The sequence below is a fragment of the Triticum urartu genome, chromosome 5 (genome assembly GCF_003073215.2).
Source record: "Triticum urartu cultivar G1812 chromosome 5, Tu2.1, whole genome shotgun sequence".
Taxonomy (NCBI): Eukaryota; Viridiplantae; Streptophyta; class Magnoliopsida; order Poales; family Poaceae; genus Triticum; species Triticum urartu.
This window is the reverse complement of record NC_053026.1, coordinates 132,910,278-132,928,365: the sequence shown is the minus strand read 5'-3', so window position 1 is coordinate 132,928,365 and position 18,088 is coordinate 132,910,278. Positions and strand designations below refer to the sequence as shown.

At 43.7% G+C, this 18,088-nt stretch overlaps 3 protein-coding genes across 4 annotated transcripts; all 3 read left to right on the top strand.

The window, feature by feature from the left end:
* The first annotated feature begins 1,447 nt into the window (after positions 1 to 1,447).
* LOC125508202 (conserved oligomeric Golgi complex subunit 8) lies at positions 1,448 to 6,021 on the top strand. Its single transcript, XM_048672809.1, has 12 exons — positions 1,448 to 1,660; positions 1,777 to 1,929; positions 2,808 to 2,956; positions 3,145 to 3,222; positions 3,296 to 3,389; positions 3,624 to 3,698; positions 3,932 to 4,228; positions 4,324 to 4,391; positions 4,470 to 4,524; positions 4,726 to 4,864; positions 4,981 to 5,165; positions 5,345 to 6,021. Exons 1-12 carry the CDS (start codon positions 1,508 to 1,510, stop codon positions 5,750 to 5,752), a joined length of 1,854 nt encoding a protein of 617 aa, XP_048528766.1. The 5' UTR covers positions 1,448 to 1,507; the 3' UTR covers positions 5,753 to 6,021.
* Positions 6,022 to 7,394: 1,373 nt separating this feature from the next.
* On the top strand, positions 7,395 to 12,106 carry LOC125508201 (E3 ubiquitin-protein ligase MIEL1-like). Of its 2 annotated transcripts, XM_048672808.1 has the most exons (12): positions 7,396 to 7,663; positions 7,869 to 7,956; positions 9,051 to 9,095; positions 9,189 to 9,221; positions 9,315 to 9,392; positions 9,470 to 9,513; positions 9,589 to 9,629; positions 10,068 to 10,150; positions 10,223 to 10,314; positions 10,433 to 10,502; positions 10,667 to 10,705; positions 11,527 to 12,106. In XM_048672808.1, the coding sequence occupies exons 1-12, from the start codon at positions 7,569 to 7,571 to the stop codon at positions 11,683 to 11,685; spliced, it is 867 nt and encodes a 288-aa protein (XP_048528765.1). In that variant the 5' UTR covers positions 7,396 to 7,568; the 3' UTR covers positions 11,686 to 12,106. The 2 variants fall into 2 exon arrangements, with proteins under 2 accessions (XP_048528764.1, XP_048528765.1); XM_048672807.1 differs by having other exon boundaries at positions 7,395 to 7,663; positions 10,068 to 10,314.
* A 2,580-nt stretch (positions 12,107 to 14,686) lies between these two features.
* On the top strand, positions 14,687 to 15,464 carry LOC125555769 (putative glutaredoxin-C14). The gene has a single exon (XM_048718624.1). It carries the CDS (start codon positions 14,868 to 14,870, stop codon positions 15,177 to 15,179), a length of 312 nt encoding a protein of 103 aa, XP_048574581.1. The 5' UTR covers positions 14,687 to 14,867; the 3' UTR covers positions 15,180 to 15,464.
* Positions 15,465 to 18,088: the final 2,624 nt, after the last annotated feature.

The window sequence follows — 18,088 nt, the reverse complement described above, 5'->3', positions numbered from 1 at the left end:
GCGCGCCGACGGAAATGCTTCGTCGGTCGCGTACGCTTCGTTCGATCGAGGGCGATCGTGTGGCCCTGTGTGGGCTCATCCTCTCGGCCCCAAACGCTCAACCCCACATCACCCTTCCACGCGCTCGCAGGACGAATCACTATGGGCCCCACACCACCGCTGTTCCCTATTCCTCCTTTCTTATCCTCATCTCCTTTCTTCATTTTTCCCCGGCCGCCTCTGCTTCAGACTACCAAATCCACCATGATGCACATCCCAGCTCTCTCTCGTCTCCTCCGCGCCTTGCCAGCCGCCGGACCCCTGCACCCAAAGCCAACCCACAGCCCCAACGTCCACCCCACAGCGCGAGCGACCACGACGGGGGGCGCTCCTGCTGCTGCGACCCGGGGCGATGTGCAGGGGTCATGGCACGACGGTGGATGAGGGTGCTCGTGGCCACGTTAGTTTTTGCTGGAACCGGCGAACCATTTTGCTACAATCGTTTTTGGTTTTTGTTACTATCGGTGTTTTGTGCATTTGTGCTACATCCATCTCCATGACATCGTTGTTTTTCCAGTCGATTTTTTGCTACAACCATGTTATGATTTTGTTGGAACCGAAGATAATTTTTGCTGGAACCGGCTCATGTTTTTGCTGGAACTAGTGTCAAATTTTGCTGGAACCGGCTATTTCTTTGCTACAAGCGGATTTTTTTGATTTTTTGCTGCTATGGTTGTGCTGGAACTGGGCAGCGGGGATGGTCACTATGCTGGAACTGGGCAACAGGGATGCTGGAACGATCGTTAGTTTTTGCTTCTACCAGCAACATTTTTTGCTGGAACCTGCATGTTGAATTTTTTGCTAAGACGGAAGTGTTTTTGCTGTAATTGATTTTCGCCGGAACCTGTATTTTTCTTTGCTGGAACTGGCTCATGGGATTGCTTCCACCGGCGAGGTGGTGCTCGCGCTGATTTTTTTGCTGGGTGGCAAGGGCGGAGACTGTGTTCGTATTTTTTTACTGCAACCTTTGTGTTTTTTTGCTGGAAACAACAATTGATTTTGCTGGAACCTGCCAAAACAGATTTTTTTTGCAGTTGTCCAGCGGGGCGAGCGGCCATGGCGTGTCCCGCCTGCAAGCCGGCGGGCAGCCGCGGTGAGCCGACGAGCGGCGGCGGTGAGCCAGCGAGCGGCGGGGTGGGTGCTACGCGCAAACCACCGCGGAGGATATGGTGAATCTGAAGCGAGGAAGAAGGGGACGCGCGTGAGGATAGCTCGCTGAATCGTGCGGTCCTGGGGACACTAATCGTGCGGCTGCGCGGGGACCGGCCGAAACGTTTGGGCCGGTGCGCCGGCGCCTAGCGCTGCCCTTTAGAAAAACATTTAAAAATAAATTTTCCTACTATGCCACTATTTTAAAATTCTAAAATTTTGAAGGACTAAACTGAACAACTGAACAAAACCCCGAGGGTCTCAACCGCTGAATCCCCAACCTCCCTTCTCCACTCTCTCCCTCCAGATCTCGCTCGCCATGGACCTCCTCGACGCGGGCCACCGCCACTCGTCGGAACTTCCCGCCGCCGGCGCCGACATGGAAGGCGCTTCAGTGCTTCCGCTCTCCGGAGCTGCCTACCAGCCCTACGTCTCCGAGCTCCTTTCCTTCTCCATCGAGCGCCTCCACAAGGTACGCCCCCGAGATCACTCCCGCTTGCGGCGCCCCGTAAATTCCGTAGTCGTTACCATAATCGGTGGCAATAGTGATCTCGTGATGTATTGGTGGTAATGTTCGTGTCGGCGCAGGAGCCGGAGCTGCTGCGGGTGGACGGAGAGCGGGTGCGGCGGCAGATGCAGGAAGTGGCGGTGGAGAACTACGCCGCCTTTATAGCCGCCTCCGAGGCGCTCTCCTTCGTGCGGGCACAGCTCGAGGGGTTCGACAAGCACCTCGAGGCACTGGTAATGTCAGCTGATCTCAGCCCGTCGCAGCATGTACCATTTTTGTATGACCTTAGCGTCAAAAACATCTGTTGCTTTTATATGGATCAGTAAGTAGATCTCAACTTAACTAACTCTGTTGTGCGAAAATCGAACAAAGTTAGGTTGAGTGATCCGATGGATGCTGCAATTTGAGGTGGATGATCTAGGCATATAGTTAGTAGATCTCATTTTGATATTGCAACAGGAAATGTGAGGTGTAGTTTTTGCTGTGTGTTCATCTGCAAATGTGATTGTGCTGTCACTTGTGATTGCTGTGGGAATCACATTTTTCTTCTTGTTTCCATCAGTTTATTGCCTATTTATAACTGCGTGAGAATTTGTCTTGCTTGCTTTCTTACAAGTGAGTCCAATTTTAAACACGAAACAATTACCTTCAATTATTTGTTTGCCCGCAAATGTTGTTTGGCTTTCCTGTGTGGTCGAGAAATTTGATTGGCTCTTATGAACCATACATTCTAACATTCTTCTCTAAACTGTTAGCTATTTATATGCTTCTTATGTGATTGATTTTAACAGTATTAACATGACCATAATTATATGCACCGCAAGGAAAAATGATCAAGTCCACATGCATATTTGTTAATGTTATGCATCACCTTGCTCTGAAAAACCACTACCATTGTTTGTTGAACCAGTGTCTGTCACTAAATACTGCAAAATGGAAATTATGCAAGTGTTGTTCATTTCTTACTGCCAACGGTGGGAGCTAAAATTAAGTACATGTCCTTATGCAGCTTTTACTTCATCCAATAACGACTTATGTATGATTCAGGCCATGTTGGAAGTAGGAAATGAAAATATGAAATGCTTGACAATATCTTTTTTACTCTTTGCAGGTAGAGGAGATACCCAATTTAACATCTGGTTGCACCGAGTTTGTTGAGTCAGCACATCAAATTTTGGAAGAGAGGAAGCTCAATCAGACATTACTAGCCAACCACAGTACCTTGCTTGACCTGCTTGAAATCCCACAACTTATGGACACGTATGTGACATGCATTGTTAGTGTTTCCTTGGGATATTTGCTTCATATTTGAGTTGACTGATGTTGTTGATATGCCATTGGTTTTTGTTTAATTTGTATGGATTATAGACACATATTCTTGTCCTGTACTGCATAGCTTCAAATGTTGTACCGATAATGAATCCCTAACAACAAGCTGCTGCTTACAGATGCATACGGAATGGGAACTATGATGAGGCACTCGATCTAGAAGCTTCTGTTAGTAAAATTTCGAAGTTGCACCCTGAGTAAGTCGAGTAACATAATACTTTGTTGTGGTCCGTCATTAAAATCATTAACTGTTTGCTATTTCAATTGAAGTTTACTTGTCATCCAAGGATTAGCTGCTGAAGTCAAGAAGACGATACAATCACTAATTTCTCAGCTTCTCCAAAAGCTTCGATCAAATATTCAGGTGATGATGCTTGTCGACTATTTATGTCAAGCACCATTTTCATATTTTACTCTGGCCCAGATTGTTCTGTGCTGTCCTCTGTGCAGTTGAGTGCTATAAGTATATTATGTTATCATGTAGTGGTAAATGTATTTCCTTGTGTTCAATAGTATCATTTCTTGCCCACGATTGCTTGATCTGTCTAATATCTTCTGCACACTTGTATCTAAGTCTGGTCCATTTTATCGCCTACAGTTACCCGAATGCCTCCGTATTGTCGCACATTTGCGCCGGATTGGAGTGTTCAGTGAATCAGAATTACGCCTACAGGTATTCTGAATCTTCCAAGTTATTTGATAGTACCATTCTGTTTATGAGTATTTGTTTCTGGTTATCATGTCTCTTGAGTTACCAAGTATGCTTAGTTGTATGGTAGAATCTCTTTTTCTATTAATAATGCAGACATTAGTTATGACATTACACTGCTTCTTTTTTATAGGTCATAACAGGGGTTAGAATACAATTTGTTTGTCTTCGCCTCCTAACTCTGATATAAGTTCTAGTTCCTGAGATGCAGGGAAGCTTGGCTTTCTGGGATTCTTGATGATCTGGACCAAAGGAATGTATATGATTATCTGAAAGGCATGGTGTCTTGCCACAGGACACATCTATTTGATGTTGTCAATCAATACCGAGCAATATTCAATAATGATAAATCCGGAAGTGAAGAGAGTAGCGACGGTGGGCTGCTTTTCAGCTGGGCAATGCACCAAGTTAGTAATCACCTCACCACTCTTCAAGTTATGTTGCCAAATATAACAGAAGGTGGGTCCCTGTCAAACATGCTTGAAAACTGCATGGTAAGCATTTGCTTTCGTTTGAATTTCTAGCTGAGTAACAGTTGCACCAAAGGCTTGAATCTTTTGTAATGTTTTATCACTTGATCATCTTGCAGTATTGTGCGATGGGTCTCGGCTTGGTTGGACTGGATTTCCGTTGCCTGCTTCCACCAATTTTTGAAAAGTAATTGGTATTTGATTATTAAAATTTATTGTCTATGCTGGAAAGGGGTTGTATTTCCTGACATTATCTGCTTTGCAGTGCGGTTTTAAATTTATTCTCGAAGAATATGAGTACAGCGGTTGAGAATTTTCAGGTAAGCATCTATGTACTACGTGTTTGGACATGCTATTCCGTTCTTCTCTAGATAAACATAAGATGAATTCGTATTATAAGGTTGTTGACACTTTCTTCGTTCTTTCAAATTATACTCTGTAATTCCCTACACTCTTTCTCCTACAATTATTACTGTAGCACCATAAATTAACACCACTATAAAATTTTCTAATCATGCTAGGTTGTCTTGGATTCACATCGTTGGGTGCCGATGCCATCTATTGGCTTTGTCACAAATGGAGCTGTGGATGATACTTCTGATGATGTGACACCACCTTCTGTTTTGATGGAGCATCCACCTCTCGCAGTGTTTGTTAATGGTATGTTTTACTGGTAACATTTATCAGAAATTGACTTCTATTCTTCACGTGTTGGCTCTAATGGTGCTAGTGAGTATACAAGTTGACATGTCCGTATTTCATACTCTTGGATGCAGGTGTTTCGGCAGCAATGAATGAGCTAAAACCATGTGCACCATTGAGCTTGAAGCATGTCCTTGCTCAGGAGGTGGTGAAAGGATTGCAAGCAGTTTCTGACTCCCTAGTCAGATACAATGCCATGCGGATGCTGCGTGGAAATGAGTCTTCCCTTTTCCTCTCACTTTGCCAGGCATTTATTGAGGTAACTTAAGCTTCATAAGCACCACATATGGAAGTAGGGGGGAAAAGTTTACCTCCAGAAAAGTAAAGAAAACAGGATATGCTGAAGGCCCAACACCCACCAGATCTAAATTCCAGTTCTGTGATATTTCTCTTTTGACTCAGAGAAGTCTCATATGTAAGTTCACTATCTCATCTCAGGTCGCATATCCTTATTGTGCTGCATGTTTTGGACGATGCTACCCCAACGGAGGAGTGCTGATCACAGAGTGCCCCAGCTTATTGGATGCTGTCAGCCAACTACCTATAAGATCAGGCTCTGGGATCAGCAGCATTGATCGAAAGTCGTCAGGAGGCATCGAAAGAAGGCAGTCCGGAGGCATAGAAAGAAAGCAGTCAGGAGGCATCGAGAGAAAGCAGTTGGAAGGCATCGAGAGAAGGCAGTCAGGAGGCATTGAAAGAAGACCGTCGATCGAGAGTGCTGGGACTGCGGCCTCTGAGAACGGACTTGTAACCAATGGCCCTGAGCCAGAGGTGACCAGCGACGCGGGAACCACTGCCGAACCAGCTGGTGCCGACATGCAGACCGATGCACCCGCAAACGCATAGCCTGAACCGCGTTGATGGAATCTGTCGAAGTTCTTGTTACGTTGAGCCGTTGCTGCAAGACTATGTTCATCGACAGTTTGGTTCATTATTTTTGGTCGTGGTCTTACAGTGTACACAAGAGAGCGTTGGATGTTAATCTGTACAATACACAATTGGAAATTTAGCTGTTCATCTCTAGCCCATACGTAGATGTTGTAGACCGGAGATTGTTTCGGACTGACAATAAGTTGATAATATGAAGCGAGTGCTCTATGTTGTTGTTGACTGCACATCTGGTAATGAAGGTCGAACTGGAAGCCGCCTACTTTTTTTGTTTCTGAACGGAGGGGAAAGGTTTACCTCATCCATTCATTAAGCAGAAGAGAGTTGTTTGGTTAATTAACGAAAAAGGGACTAAAACTGTTACAAACAGTTGAGTGCCACACAAGAAACCCCCCATACACCTCAAGAAAAAGGGCTTCGTCAATGTGCACCACTGCGTCATCGGTCAATGTGCACCACTGTGTCATGGGTCATTGTCCTTCCTAAACTCTGAGCAAGCGACTCCGCTTTCGCCGAAGAGGAACATCGACCCTTGGCCTACTTTCCTAGCAACCTGTTTGGAACAAACGCAATTCCGCATCTCCTTGAAGGAATGAATTTAATATACAAGCGGGAATAGTAGAATTCAACAACCAGGTGCATACACACAAACAAACAAACAAGCAAAAAAAATGAGATGGTAGTGCAAGGGAAGAGTGCAAGCGAACGGAACTCTGTCGGTTTGAAACTTGGAATTGAATGAATAAAGTAGAGCAGCCGGTGGAGGAAGAAAGGGAAGGAGGTGCGTGCGAGAAAGATGCATCTCGCCATCTTCCTCTGCTGGCGTGCGTGCGGCCCATGCCATGTGCGCACCTCATCTCTTTATCTTCCTTGACAAGTTGGCATCAAACAGACCATTAAAAAAGGTGCAGTAGGCGACTACAGGACTTGCCTAACATAACAGTGCTTTTCCACCACCTGAATTTCACTGTTCAACCCTGCACGTTTTTTGTCCACGAATTTCGTGCGGATTTTGCATCCGTAAGGGTTGAGCTGAGCATAGCTTAGATGATTACATTTTTTGTGGTGGAACCAACAGACCAGTGTTTAGCTTCCATACTTGAGATGTTTCCATTGACCAAGAGGCTCCTGTGATGACTTCGTCAAATTTATGATGTTGTGTCAGCTCAATGTCTCAGAAGTGCTCATAGGAGTAAAATGTGTATGCGTACAAATAAGTGTATATATGTGTATGTAACCATCTGTGATTGTATTGTGTTGAAAGATGTGCATTAGAAATCATCCATTTTAGAAAATGTGAAGTCAGCATCCCATCCCTACGGCAAGTCTTCAGTTGCAAGTTTATCGAGTTTAAATGTGCTTTCTGTTCATTGAGTTTTAACTTGAACTTCTGCCATTCTGAAGTTTGAATATATTTCTAGTTACATTATTCTATTCTACCCGTTACATGGAAAATCCTGAAATCCATCTCCCACAATTTCTGAGATGATGATGCGAGGGGACAGTTAGCAATTAAGGCAGTGGGTCCAACTCCCGGCTTGGCGACGGCCTTCCTCTTCCGGCTCCGGACCAATAAAACAAGAGGGAAGAAAAAGGGTTGGGGCCTAGCGGAGCGCCGGCCTCCACCTTCCTTCCTTCCTTCCCTCTTCGTATCGCGCGCCATTTTGACCCATAGGCCCCTTCCTTTACTCCTTTCTACCACTCTGCCACCGACTCCTCCCTCCCCTTCCCCTTCCCCACCACCACCCTCTCGCCGCCGACGCCGCCGCCGGGGATGGGGGGAACGCACTTCGCCGACGACGACCTCGCCCACGAGGCCACGGGCGACGGAGATGTGGGCCGCCGCGACGTGGGCAAGATGGAGCACGGGTTAGGCAGCGTCCCCTCCCCTCCCCTCCCCCCTTTTGCTGCGATTCGTCCTTCCCGGGGATCGAATTTGCTCGATTCCGCGCGATTGCCCCGTCTTTCCGTGGCGTCTGCCGCGCCCGTTGTCGCGATTTCGCTCCTTTGCTTGGTCCGATTGGTTCATTGCTTCGTCTCGCGGGACATCGTGATCCATCTCTGGTCTGCGCAGGTGCGAGCATTATCGGCGGAGATGCAAGATCGTAGCGCCCTGCTGCAAGGAGGTGTTCCCCTGCCGCCATTGCCACAACGACGCCACGGTACGCTGCTAGTAGCTATTGTTTTGCTCGCCACGGCCGCATAATTACCGTGCTCATCCATGTGGAGACCAACTAACCACGCCACGGTACGCTGCTAGTTATTGTTTTCCTCGCCACGGCCGCATAATTACCGTGCTCATCCATGTGGGAACCAACTCACCATGGCCGTGTAGTAATTAGCATCACTTACTCCATGTACAGTTTCACTGGGATGCTTAACAATTATTGGCTAATGCACTATCACCTTGTTTTGTTTGTAACAAGCGATACAAGATGTAGAGTTAGTTCGTGCTTGAGAGGGAACTAAATCCCCCATAAAGGCCCCATCGTCCGTACTCCAAACAAGTCTAACATGGCAACCTTGCAAGTTGAGTTGGTTCGTCGATATTGAATCACTATGGCTCTAAATTTTGATCTTAATTTCGTTCATTTAATCTTGGACAACTTGTTTGGTTGAAGTTATGCACGATAAGTCGTCGTGTCAGATTTCAATAACTGGTAAAATAAATCTTCAGGGTGCTGGCAAAATAAATGTATAAACATAAGTTAATGTTCTTAATAGATCAAAACTGTAAATTAGCAAAATGGGAACTTGTCAGACTCATTGAGAACAGTTGCTCTTATTGGAGTCTAAACATTTCCATTGGAAAAAACAAATAAAAGAATTAGACCAAGGGGGAAGACGCCTCCCTGACTTATTCTTAAAGTGGGGCGATTTGCTCTTCCCAGGGATCATATTTGTTCCATGTAATTGCCCCATCTTTCCGTGGCGTCTGACGCATTTCTTGGCGCGATTTCGCTCCTTTGCTTGGTCCTTTCCGTGGCACTCTTGTTGGAGTTTAAACATCTTCCCTTGAAAAAAAAGAATTAGACCAAGGGGGAGGACGTCTAACTTAAAGTGGGGCGAGTCCTCGAACCCGGGTGGGTGGGTGGGTTCACAACCATGTGTGCCCACCAAGGCACCCTGGGAGGGTTCTCTTTCCCTTTGAAAAATGGCAACTGTTAGATGTTGACAGTTTGCATAGAGCAGCTAACGAGCAACAAACTGCATTTATTGAATTTAACTAGTTTTGATGGCATTGTCTTCACTGTAGGCTTTGGGTGATCGGCATAATATATGTCGCCAGGATGTTGAAAAAGTATGCCTCGCAAGCCCTTTCTTTTTCTGTACAATCTGTAGACCTCAGCAGGTTCATAAATTCTGAATGACCGGTTGTCCTTTTCTGCTACAGGTAGTGTGTGTACTCTGTGATACTGAACAACCGGTACGACTTAAATACTAGTACAAACTTTTTTACTTTGCAATCATGTCTCGTAGGATGTCATTATGCTCAAACTAAAACTCTTGTGTTGTTCAGGTGTCACAAGTGTGTGTAAGATGTGGAGTCAATATGGGAGAATACTTCTGTGATGTATGCAAGTTTTATGATGACGACGTATGTCTCAATTTTGTTTTCTGTGTTTATGTACTTAGTGTGGTTCGTATCAGCTGATGCAGTGTCTTTTGCTACAGACAGAGAAAGGGCAGTACCATTGCCATGATTGCGGCATATGCAGGTGAGCTCTAAACACTATCTTCACTTCTATCTTATCAAGCAAAGTCTTAACCCTGTTTCTATTCAAATCAACCAGGGTTGGCGGCAAGGAAAACTACTTCCACTGTGCAAAGTGTGGTATGCTATAATCATGCTGGCTTTGTGTTAACTTTTGTTCCAGACTCATGACAATGCCATGATTGATTTGTGCCTTTGAGTAATCTACATGATGCAGTAGCATAAATACTTTTTCCTGAAACTTCCCGTTCTCCTGCTGGAACTGAAATCAACTTGTGTTCTTTTTGTAACTGCAATGGATCTTGCCTTAATAATCATGGGAAACAGCTGACGATGATCTCATGAGCCTATTTGTTTACAGTTTGTCTACTATCTAGTCCTAGTCATGTAATGTCTAGGTTATAGAAAATTTACCAATAAAGAATGTGTAAATTAAAAAGTTATCTTTGTTCACTTGTATTTAAATCTGCCGACGGTACATATGATGTGCAGGATGAATTCTAGTAATACTAATATCAATATGTTCAATTTCGTAACTATTTGTTCTGCAATAAATAGGGTCATGTTACGCTGTTGCATTGCGTGATAACCATCAGTGTGTGGAGGATTCAATGAGACAGAACTGCCCAATCTGTTATGAGGTAACATCAGGAACTTGTACTGTTCCACTTATTGGAACTATTGAGATGTTTATAGTGAAATTTTCTGTGCAGTATCTATTTGATTCATTAAAAGGAACAAGAGTTCTAAACTGTGGACACACGATGCACATGGACTGTTTCGCTGAGATGGTGGACCATAATAAGTAAATCCTTCCACTTGCGTTAACATGGAGATATATGTGTACCCAGTTATTCCTTTTTTTTTAAAATCTCTCCGATGTTGCTTCTGTTGTAACTATTTATTGGCTTATGATGCTGCAGATACACTTGTCCAATATGCTCTAAGACAGCTCTTGACATGACAGTTCACTGGGGCATGTTGGATCAAGAGGTATAACGTTTATTTTCTAAATGTCAGACATGTGCATTACAACAATCACTCAACAAATATTCATTGTATTCTGACTTTGTGATGCATTGATGCTCTGGACAGCTTTTAATATTTAGATATATTTTGGAGCTTGCTTCAATAATGAGTTGCTTTTCCTTTTGTAGATTGAAGCAACAATTATGCCTCCTGTATATCGTTACAAGGTATTCTCTTGTGATTGAACTATTTAGTCCAATCAGACATAACTTACATTGCCAAACTGGTTTGTGCTAGTGCACGAGCCAATGTTATGTTGCTCATTGATATATACTACATTCAAAACCATCTTCACTAGCCATACTTTCAGAATCACCCGGAAACCATTTTCTGCCACTTATTTTATTGACAAATTAGCTTTCTCACAGAAAATGAGCATCGAATGGTGGAAGTTCCATTATAGGGCTCATTCGGTTTGGAGGATTTCATGATGTAGGAATTAGAACTAGTATAGGAATTTTATAGCATGGCACTTGCCATCCTAAGGATTTGACTTGCCTCGTTCCTACGCGTAAAATGAGCTTTGAGTGGATGTGTAATTTCCTCCAAAAACAGAGGAAATGAATAGTATTCCTACGATATTTCTGTACACATTTCCTACAAACCGAATGCATCTATAGGAAATTTTCCTCTGGAATCCTTGTTCCTATGTGTTTCCTATGAAAATCCTCCAAACCGAATAGGCCCATATTGTGTTTTTGATCTATCTGAACCTTTGAAGATATGAGACGACCATTGTCATGCCAACTGTCACACATTAGTCATATAGTCCCTCCGTTCCTAAATATAAGATGTTTTAGATAATTTCAATGTAGACTACTATGCGGATTGAAATTGGTGAACATACACATCAAAATGGGTTTAGATACATGTGAATCAGAAAAATGCTAAAACATCTTATATTTAGGAACAGAGGGAGTATTTTTGTGTGGATCTAGTAGCTGAGTCAGGCTAACAGTGGTTTTTGCCCTTGTGCTAAAATTTCCAGGTTTGGGTTCTTTGCAATGACTGCAACAAAGTCTCAGAAGTGGACTTCCACGTGATTGGCCATAAGTGCAGCCATTGCAACTCATACAACACTAGATCGACGTCGCGGCCTGCAGATTTATCAGGAAGCAGTTCTCCGTCGACAACAGACTCATCTTAAGACAACCTCCTGTAGAGAATACATCATACTGGTGTATCACCTGGTCTGTGCAACCAATGCCAGAACCATACACATAGAAGAAGCATTGTTTCGCGGCATTGCCCGTCTAGTGTCAGCCCCATCCCTGGGCCTTTGCCGCTTTACCATTCTACCAAGATTCAATTCATCTCTTGAATCGTCAGCTACTAGTGTATTTGCTGCGAACAGCGTTGCTTGATTACTTGGAAGTCTGTCTTAAATCTGTAATACAGCACCATTACTCTGTACCACCGTGGATGAAGCCCAGCATATGCTATATTCCCCAGGAGTTGAATTCTGAGCTGCTGTAATCCATGGGAATTGTGTGTACGCTGCTGTTGTCAGGTCCCTGATTGTGTTATTCTCACAATTTGAGAGAAGTTTATTAGATTTTTACACCAAACCTTTTGAGCCTGCTGTGTTGAGGTTTGGTTTTCATCATTATTCTAGTATGCATCCTGATATCCTGTATTCCTTTTCCATGCTTGTCATTTTCCATCCTCCGTGACAACAAAAGCCATGCATCGCTCTCCTTGGGTTGGAATTTCAAGGAGAAAATCATGCAAAATAGGATTCTCTCAAGGCGAAGGTGAAGATGAAAGGATGGCGATTCATTTGAGTGATGATAGACACAGCTATTACCAGTAGGCGTCAGTTTCTGTCCATGTCCAAAACTGGAATCTAAATCCTTAAAAACTGGGTAGAATGTCGTTCAAGGATGAAGGATAGAATGTGATATGTTAGGATCTGATGAGACTGCACACTTACTACACATGGATGATATTGGTTGTTCTTAGGGTTCCAGGTAATCAACAAGCTAGCTAGGCTTATCAAACAATAATAAAGAGCCAAGGAATAAGATCCTCTTAGGTGTTGGCACCTCAAGGCTGGCATATGTGCATCAGCAATGTACAGTAGCTAGGTTAGGTCTTCGTGATCCACATGTCAATTTGGCAAAGAATAAGAATCGAGTACTCCCTCCGTTTGAAAATAACTGACGTGGTTTTACTTCAAATTTGAACCGTTCGGAAATAACTGACGTGGTTTTACAGTACTGTTCAAATGTACTACTAGGCGCTTCCACACCTCTCCAGTAGCATTTCAGAAGTATTTGCTGCATCTCTGGCATATTCAGTTGTAGATAAAATGTAGCGGTGCTCTTTCTGTCAGCGTGCTACACATGTATACTTGAGAATTTATCCTTTTTCGGCAATGTCGGGTAATGTGCTAGATTGATCTGAAGAGCTGCACTACACATTCTTCTTGCAGGAGCCAAGGCTAGCCCTTGAGAGGGTGAGGAGCCAAGAATTGATGAAGAACCATAAGATCCTTGAGGAGCTAGCTATGGAGATTGCCACTACATAACACTAGCCTTTTCTTTCCAGGTGAAGAGCATCAAGGCAAATCTAGAGGATAAAGGATATCTCTATCAAGACATATATTCCATTCTTAAGTGCCCGGATGTTTGCGTCATGCGTTAAAACTGCAGATTTTGTTTTTTTGAAAAAAACACCCTGGTAATATATATCTGACTTTATGTAGATGCTTGTACCACCATACATGTAGCAACTGTGTGGTGCCACATGCAGCACCTCTCTCTCCCTCTCTCCGTACTTTCCTTGCTTCGGCAGAGCTTTGTAGGAGGACCGATTCGGTGAGGATGTCAAAGAAAAAGCAAGGATGGCACCGTCGTCGGTATCGCGGCGCCTCATATCTGATACGGCCAGGCCGATGACGGTGATGGGCGTTTCTCAAAGCCCAAGCAGCTAAATCTTGAGAGAAAAAGCAGGCAAGTTGGACATATTCTGTGCTTGCAGATAAGGCAGTGTGAGTGATGAGAGATTGAGAGCTCTGTCGACGATGCTATTCTCTGAACCTGTGGCGACTCATCGCCGGTTAACCAGAAACAAGGCTTGCCTGAGGTTTCCTTACAAGCAAAGTATTGGCCGTACCATATCGGCATTCCGCGTCATTGTTGATACGGTTCTTGTTGTCGCACATCATCGACACGTTTTCACCATTGCAAGCTTCTGTTCATCTATACTTTCGTGAAACTGACAGGAGCACTGCCTTTCAATTAAGTAGAAACGAGTCCCTGAAAAAAGGGCAATTAAGTAGAAAAGAGTGACCTAGGTTGTTAAGTAAAAATCTTTTTTTAGTGCTCTTTGTTAAGTAAAATGTAAAAACCGACAAGGACCAAGTTGTTCATCTGTTTGTAAACACATGAATTGCTTTTCTGCTTTCCTTTTTGAAAACTCAAACGAGGAGAGAAATCTTGAAAAAAGGGGGGGAAATCTGCCTTGGAATTTCGTACTGAAATTTCATCCCATTGGCTTGGGCGTTTTGAGATAGTATGCATGAGGACAATATCGATGATGAGATTCATATTCCGACCTTCTTACTTTCCGGATTTCTACTCGATGCACTGATAGTATGCATGAGCCAATTATAAGATTGACCACCCCTTCTAAGTCTTAATTAGTTCTCCTGATGATTAAGTAGTTGCCTGCATGTAGTACGTGCAAGCTTAAAAACAGCCAATAGATAGATCGATTTCAAAAGCAGGACCTCTCCATAGGCATATATACGAGATTCCCTCTAGCTAGGTCAACACTTACAAAATTGATCGGATTATTCTAGTCGCGTGTTTGGCTCCATGTTGATCAGAACCAACACGGTTCCACGCGTGCATTATCTAATCTGATCTCCTCTTGGGTACCAACCAATATGCTTTTGCACAAACCAATGGCGCCAATGCCAGGCATGCTATGCTAGCTAGGAGCTTTCATTTATTTTTTCTAGGGAAATCCAAATTGCTCTTTGTGCAATGTTAAAGATGGCTGCTAGATCACACTGGTCTGTTCCAAACACTTCCTGATCTTACTTGCACTGGATATTCCAACCTATGCATGCATGAAGGACACCCTAGCTAGTGCATAGAAAGAAACACTTCCCTTTTGTAGCTCTATAAAAGGAAGCCACCCCTCTGCTAGCAAACCATCCAGATTTCCTCTTTGGCACAACACAAGGCAGCAACAACTAGCTAGAGCTACTCAAAGGCTCCATCACATTTCAAAGTCCTCTTTAAACTTCAAAGCAAAGCAGGCTTAGAGATCCGTGCAAGCACACACATAACCCATTAGAAGAACTTATTTAGAAGGCAGATGGATCGCGTGATGAAGCTGGCGTCGGAGAGAGCGGTGGTGATCTTCACCCTGAGCTCCTGCTGCATGTGCCACACCGTGGCGCGGCTCTTCTGCGACCTGGGTGTCAATGCACTGGTGCACGAGCTAGACCAAGACCCCAGGGGAAAGGAGATGGAGAGAGCTCTCCTCAAGATGCTCGGAAAAGGCCCGTCTGTTCCAGTGGTGTTCATCGGCGGGAAGCTTGTCGGCGGGACAAACAGGGTCATGTCCATGCATCTCAGCGGCGAGCTAGTCCCAATGCTGAGGAATGCAGGTGCCCTCTGGCTATAGAGGAATGCAGGTGCCACTTGGGAAAATAAAATTTTGTCGAAGAGTGTGAACTGTGAAGTACGTATATGTATTTTCTTAGAATAACCTAACTAATGGCCTAGTTAGCGTCGATCGAACAGGTTTTTTCAATCCTGTTCCGGCAATAGCAAGGCTTATAGCTCGCTAGGAGCGAGTTTTACGTACGGGTGATGTTCGTGTTGTAATCCCAGTGCTATTTGTGCACTCAGGTGTACAATCATCGTTTTCAAAGAGCTAGTTGATAAATATAAACAGTTCATTATCAAATGATGCGTGCACATCTTCAATCTACAAATTTTGCAGTTGCATTGCATATTGATCATAGTAGTTTACTATCGTCTCCTGTTTGTTATTTATAATTATTTTCCATCACATATACTACATCGGCACCTTCCCTGATCTGCCAGTGGTGGACTAGTGGTCCAGCTGCTGTTCGGAGGCTGGCTGACGGCTTGGTCGGCGATGCAGCATCATCAACGGCGGCGACGCGAATAGGTATGTGGTGGAGCGGGAATTCTACGGCTTTGGCTTGCCACGTCTAGGCGCCATCGGCCTCTACTACAATGTCTCTGTGGCACGTGTATGCGTACGACGTGTTGAACATCCCGTGATGACGTTCGGCTCTTCGTTGTTGTGGAAATCTTATATAACTAAGTAGGTGATCTCCACTAATTTAATTTATTTATCTTAACATACAAGCATGCCACATCAACATACGTCTATACATGAAAAAATGTCCACCTTAACATGCATCATGCATGGGAAAAGTTTCACCTCAGCATGCAACCATGCATGAAAAACTATTATGCTACTTATACTCAATAAATATTTTACATGATACAATAAATAAATACAATCAGTTATGTGTATTTTCAGATTTATTTCTCATAGTACTAGCCAATATGTTTCACATTCCAAACTTATTGAAATATATTGCAACGAATTTCCACAACAACGCATGGGGTATCATCTAGTATTTAGAACATATGTTTCCGTTGTAAAGGGTCTAGAGCCCATATCCAACCTCTGATGGTTTCACCACGCCCCACCTCTAATACAAAAATAGAACCACGGTACTGTCATCAACATCAGTAGCATCGGTTGCTCCGACGGTGATGGCGTTATCTCGAATAATAGTACTTCGACTCCAATCCCGTCTCGGTGGCACTTGGTGCAGTGTTACCTACGAGCTTTGGTGTTTCTATCACCATTGTTCTTAGCGGACAACGGATTGATTATTCATGTTGTTTGTCGGCGCGGCTCCATGGCATCATCAGAGAAAACATTGTTTTCTTCAATAGCTCCTTCTTTTGAATCCATGCGAACAAGGTTGTCTGCCAAGTCTAACAATACTAGCATGGTTGCCAGCCAAGGCCGGGGTTATACCTCAGCGCAATTTCCAATCTTCATCTTACGTGTCGGTCTACCATTATGGCAATTCAATGAGGTTTGGTCCTCAACAATCTTTTATAAACTTTATTTACTGCATTTCTCGATGTTGCCCATGGTAGGCAAGACTTATAGTGGGCTTCAGCAGATTTTTGAGGCATATAGTCGAAGCTCAAATCTCCCCTTGGTTTATAATTGTTTTTTGCTCTTGACTGTGGATTTTTTGTACCCCCATACCAGTATCCTCTGTCTATACCATTCAGCTGGTGTCAAGATCCGTGCTATCCTTATAAAGTAATTTCTCTTTTTTTTTTCCAAAGAGGAGAACAATTGACCTTGAAACTTTGCAAATCAACTACACATAGGTGCCACTCATTATATAAAATATTTAGGATTTTTTGACGATACATAACTTTGTTAAATTCAAATTTCAAATAAATTATATCATTTAAAAAATTTATCTTGCGCCAAAAAAATCCAAAAACTTTTGTACACATGATAGTACCTGTGTGATATTTATCTGCAAAGTTTCAAGCTGAAATGTTCTTTTATTTGGAAGAAACAAAAAAGAAAAGTTTTTGTGCATGAATTTTGATGCGAGGATGGACGGTGAGAATAGAGAGTACATTGGTTTGAGGGTACAACTAGAACTTTCCCTTTGTTCTTGCGGGTTTAGCTACCCCATTATCTGGTTATATCCGACATGCTATTGATCCAATATATGCTAGACTCGATTTTAAATAAAGAGGCCATGCATGCATAAACTTTACGTCTATGGCTTAGGATAATGCTATCAAGTGAAGTTGATGTCATGTATGTACGATAGATTGCAGTCGACCGATCTCGGATCGCGGCATCTTATGCAGTGCACATATACTCTAAGCTGTCGACCAGGTGAGATAAGCGCGGCGAGCACCGGCCTGGAAGCTACAGAAAGAGATCGATGCCCTCTCTATGGCTACTTGCATTGGCGACTAGCTACTTTAATTATCTTTTCCATCTGCACGCATCAGAAGCTTTAGCTAACATATTCCAAAACCACAAAAGGGAATGCATGAATTGATAAGATCCAGAACGGTTTCTAGGCATTGCCAACGGCGTGGACAATTGGGTGCCATACTGTGAGCATATATGATAGCTCACTTTTTATATAATTTATTTACTTTTATTTTTATTTTATGGTATTCTCTTGTTTTGTGGAATCAAATCGATTTGTATTGTATAATGAAAAACTATCCTGTAAGAATATATTGATAGTGATGCAGCATGCATAATATTGTACACGTGTTGTAGGGTAGACGGTATGAAGAAAACACCCCTGCGTCGCTCTCACAAGGCGACTCAGGTGGCTCTCTAACCTAGCCGCCGCCACCCCATCCACCACCCCTTCTTCCCCATGCCGCCGCCACAGGACGTCGTCGGGTGAAGCCCGTGTGGCCGACAACGGCATAGGGGCGTTGCTTGGGCTTAGGTGGCATGAGGCAGGGGATGCTCGCTGGCGT

What these genes read in the sequence shown, in the direction of transcription:
- LOC125508202 (XM_048672809.1), top strand. Translation starts at nt 1,508, where the DNA reads ATGGACCTCCTCGACGCGGGCCACCGCCACTCGTCGGAACTTCCCGCC. An exon ending in CTTCCACCAATTTTTGAAAA is followed by an intron (nt 4,392 to 4,469) that starts GTAATTGGTATT and finishes TCTGCTTTGCAG; the next exon opens with TGCGGTTTTAAATTTATTCT. An exon ending in TCTCGCAGTGTTTGTTAATG is followed by an intron (nt 4,865 to 4,980) that starts GTATGTTTTACT and finishes TCTTGGATGCAG; the next exon opens with GTGTTTCGGCAGCAATGAAT.
- LOC125555769 (XM_048718624.1), top strand. Translation starts at nt 14,868, where the DNA reads ATGGATCGCGTGATGAAGCTGGCGTCGGAGAGAGCGGTGGTGATCTTC.
- LOC125508201 (XM_048672807.1), top strand. Translation starts at nt 7,569, where the DNA reads ATGGGGGGAACGCACTTCGCCGACGACGACCTCGCCCACGAGGCCACG. An exon ending in TCTGTGATACTGAACAACCG is followed by an intron (nt 9,222 to 9,314) that starts GTACGACTTAAA and finishes TGTGTTGTTCAG; the next exon opens with GTGTCACAAGTGTGTGTAAG. An exon ending in CTTCCACTGTGCAAAGTGTG is followed by an intron (nt 9,630 to 10,067) that starts GTATGCTATAAT and finishes TGCAATAAATAG; the next exon opens with GGTCATGTTACGCTGTTGCA.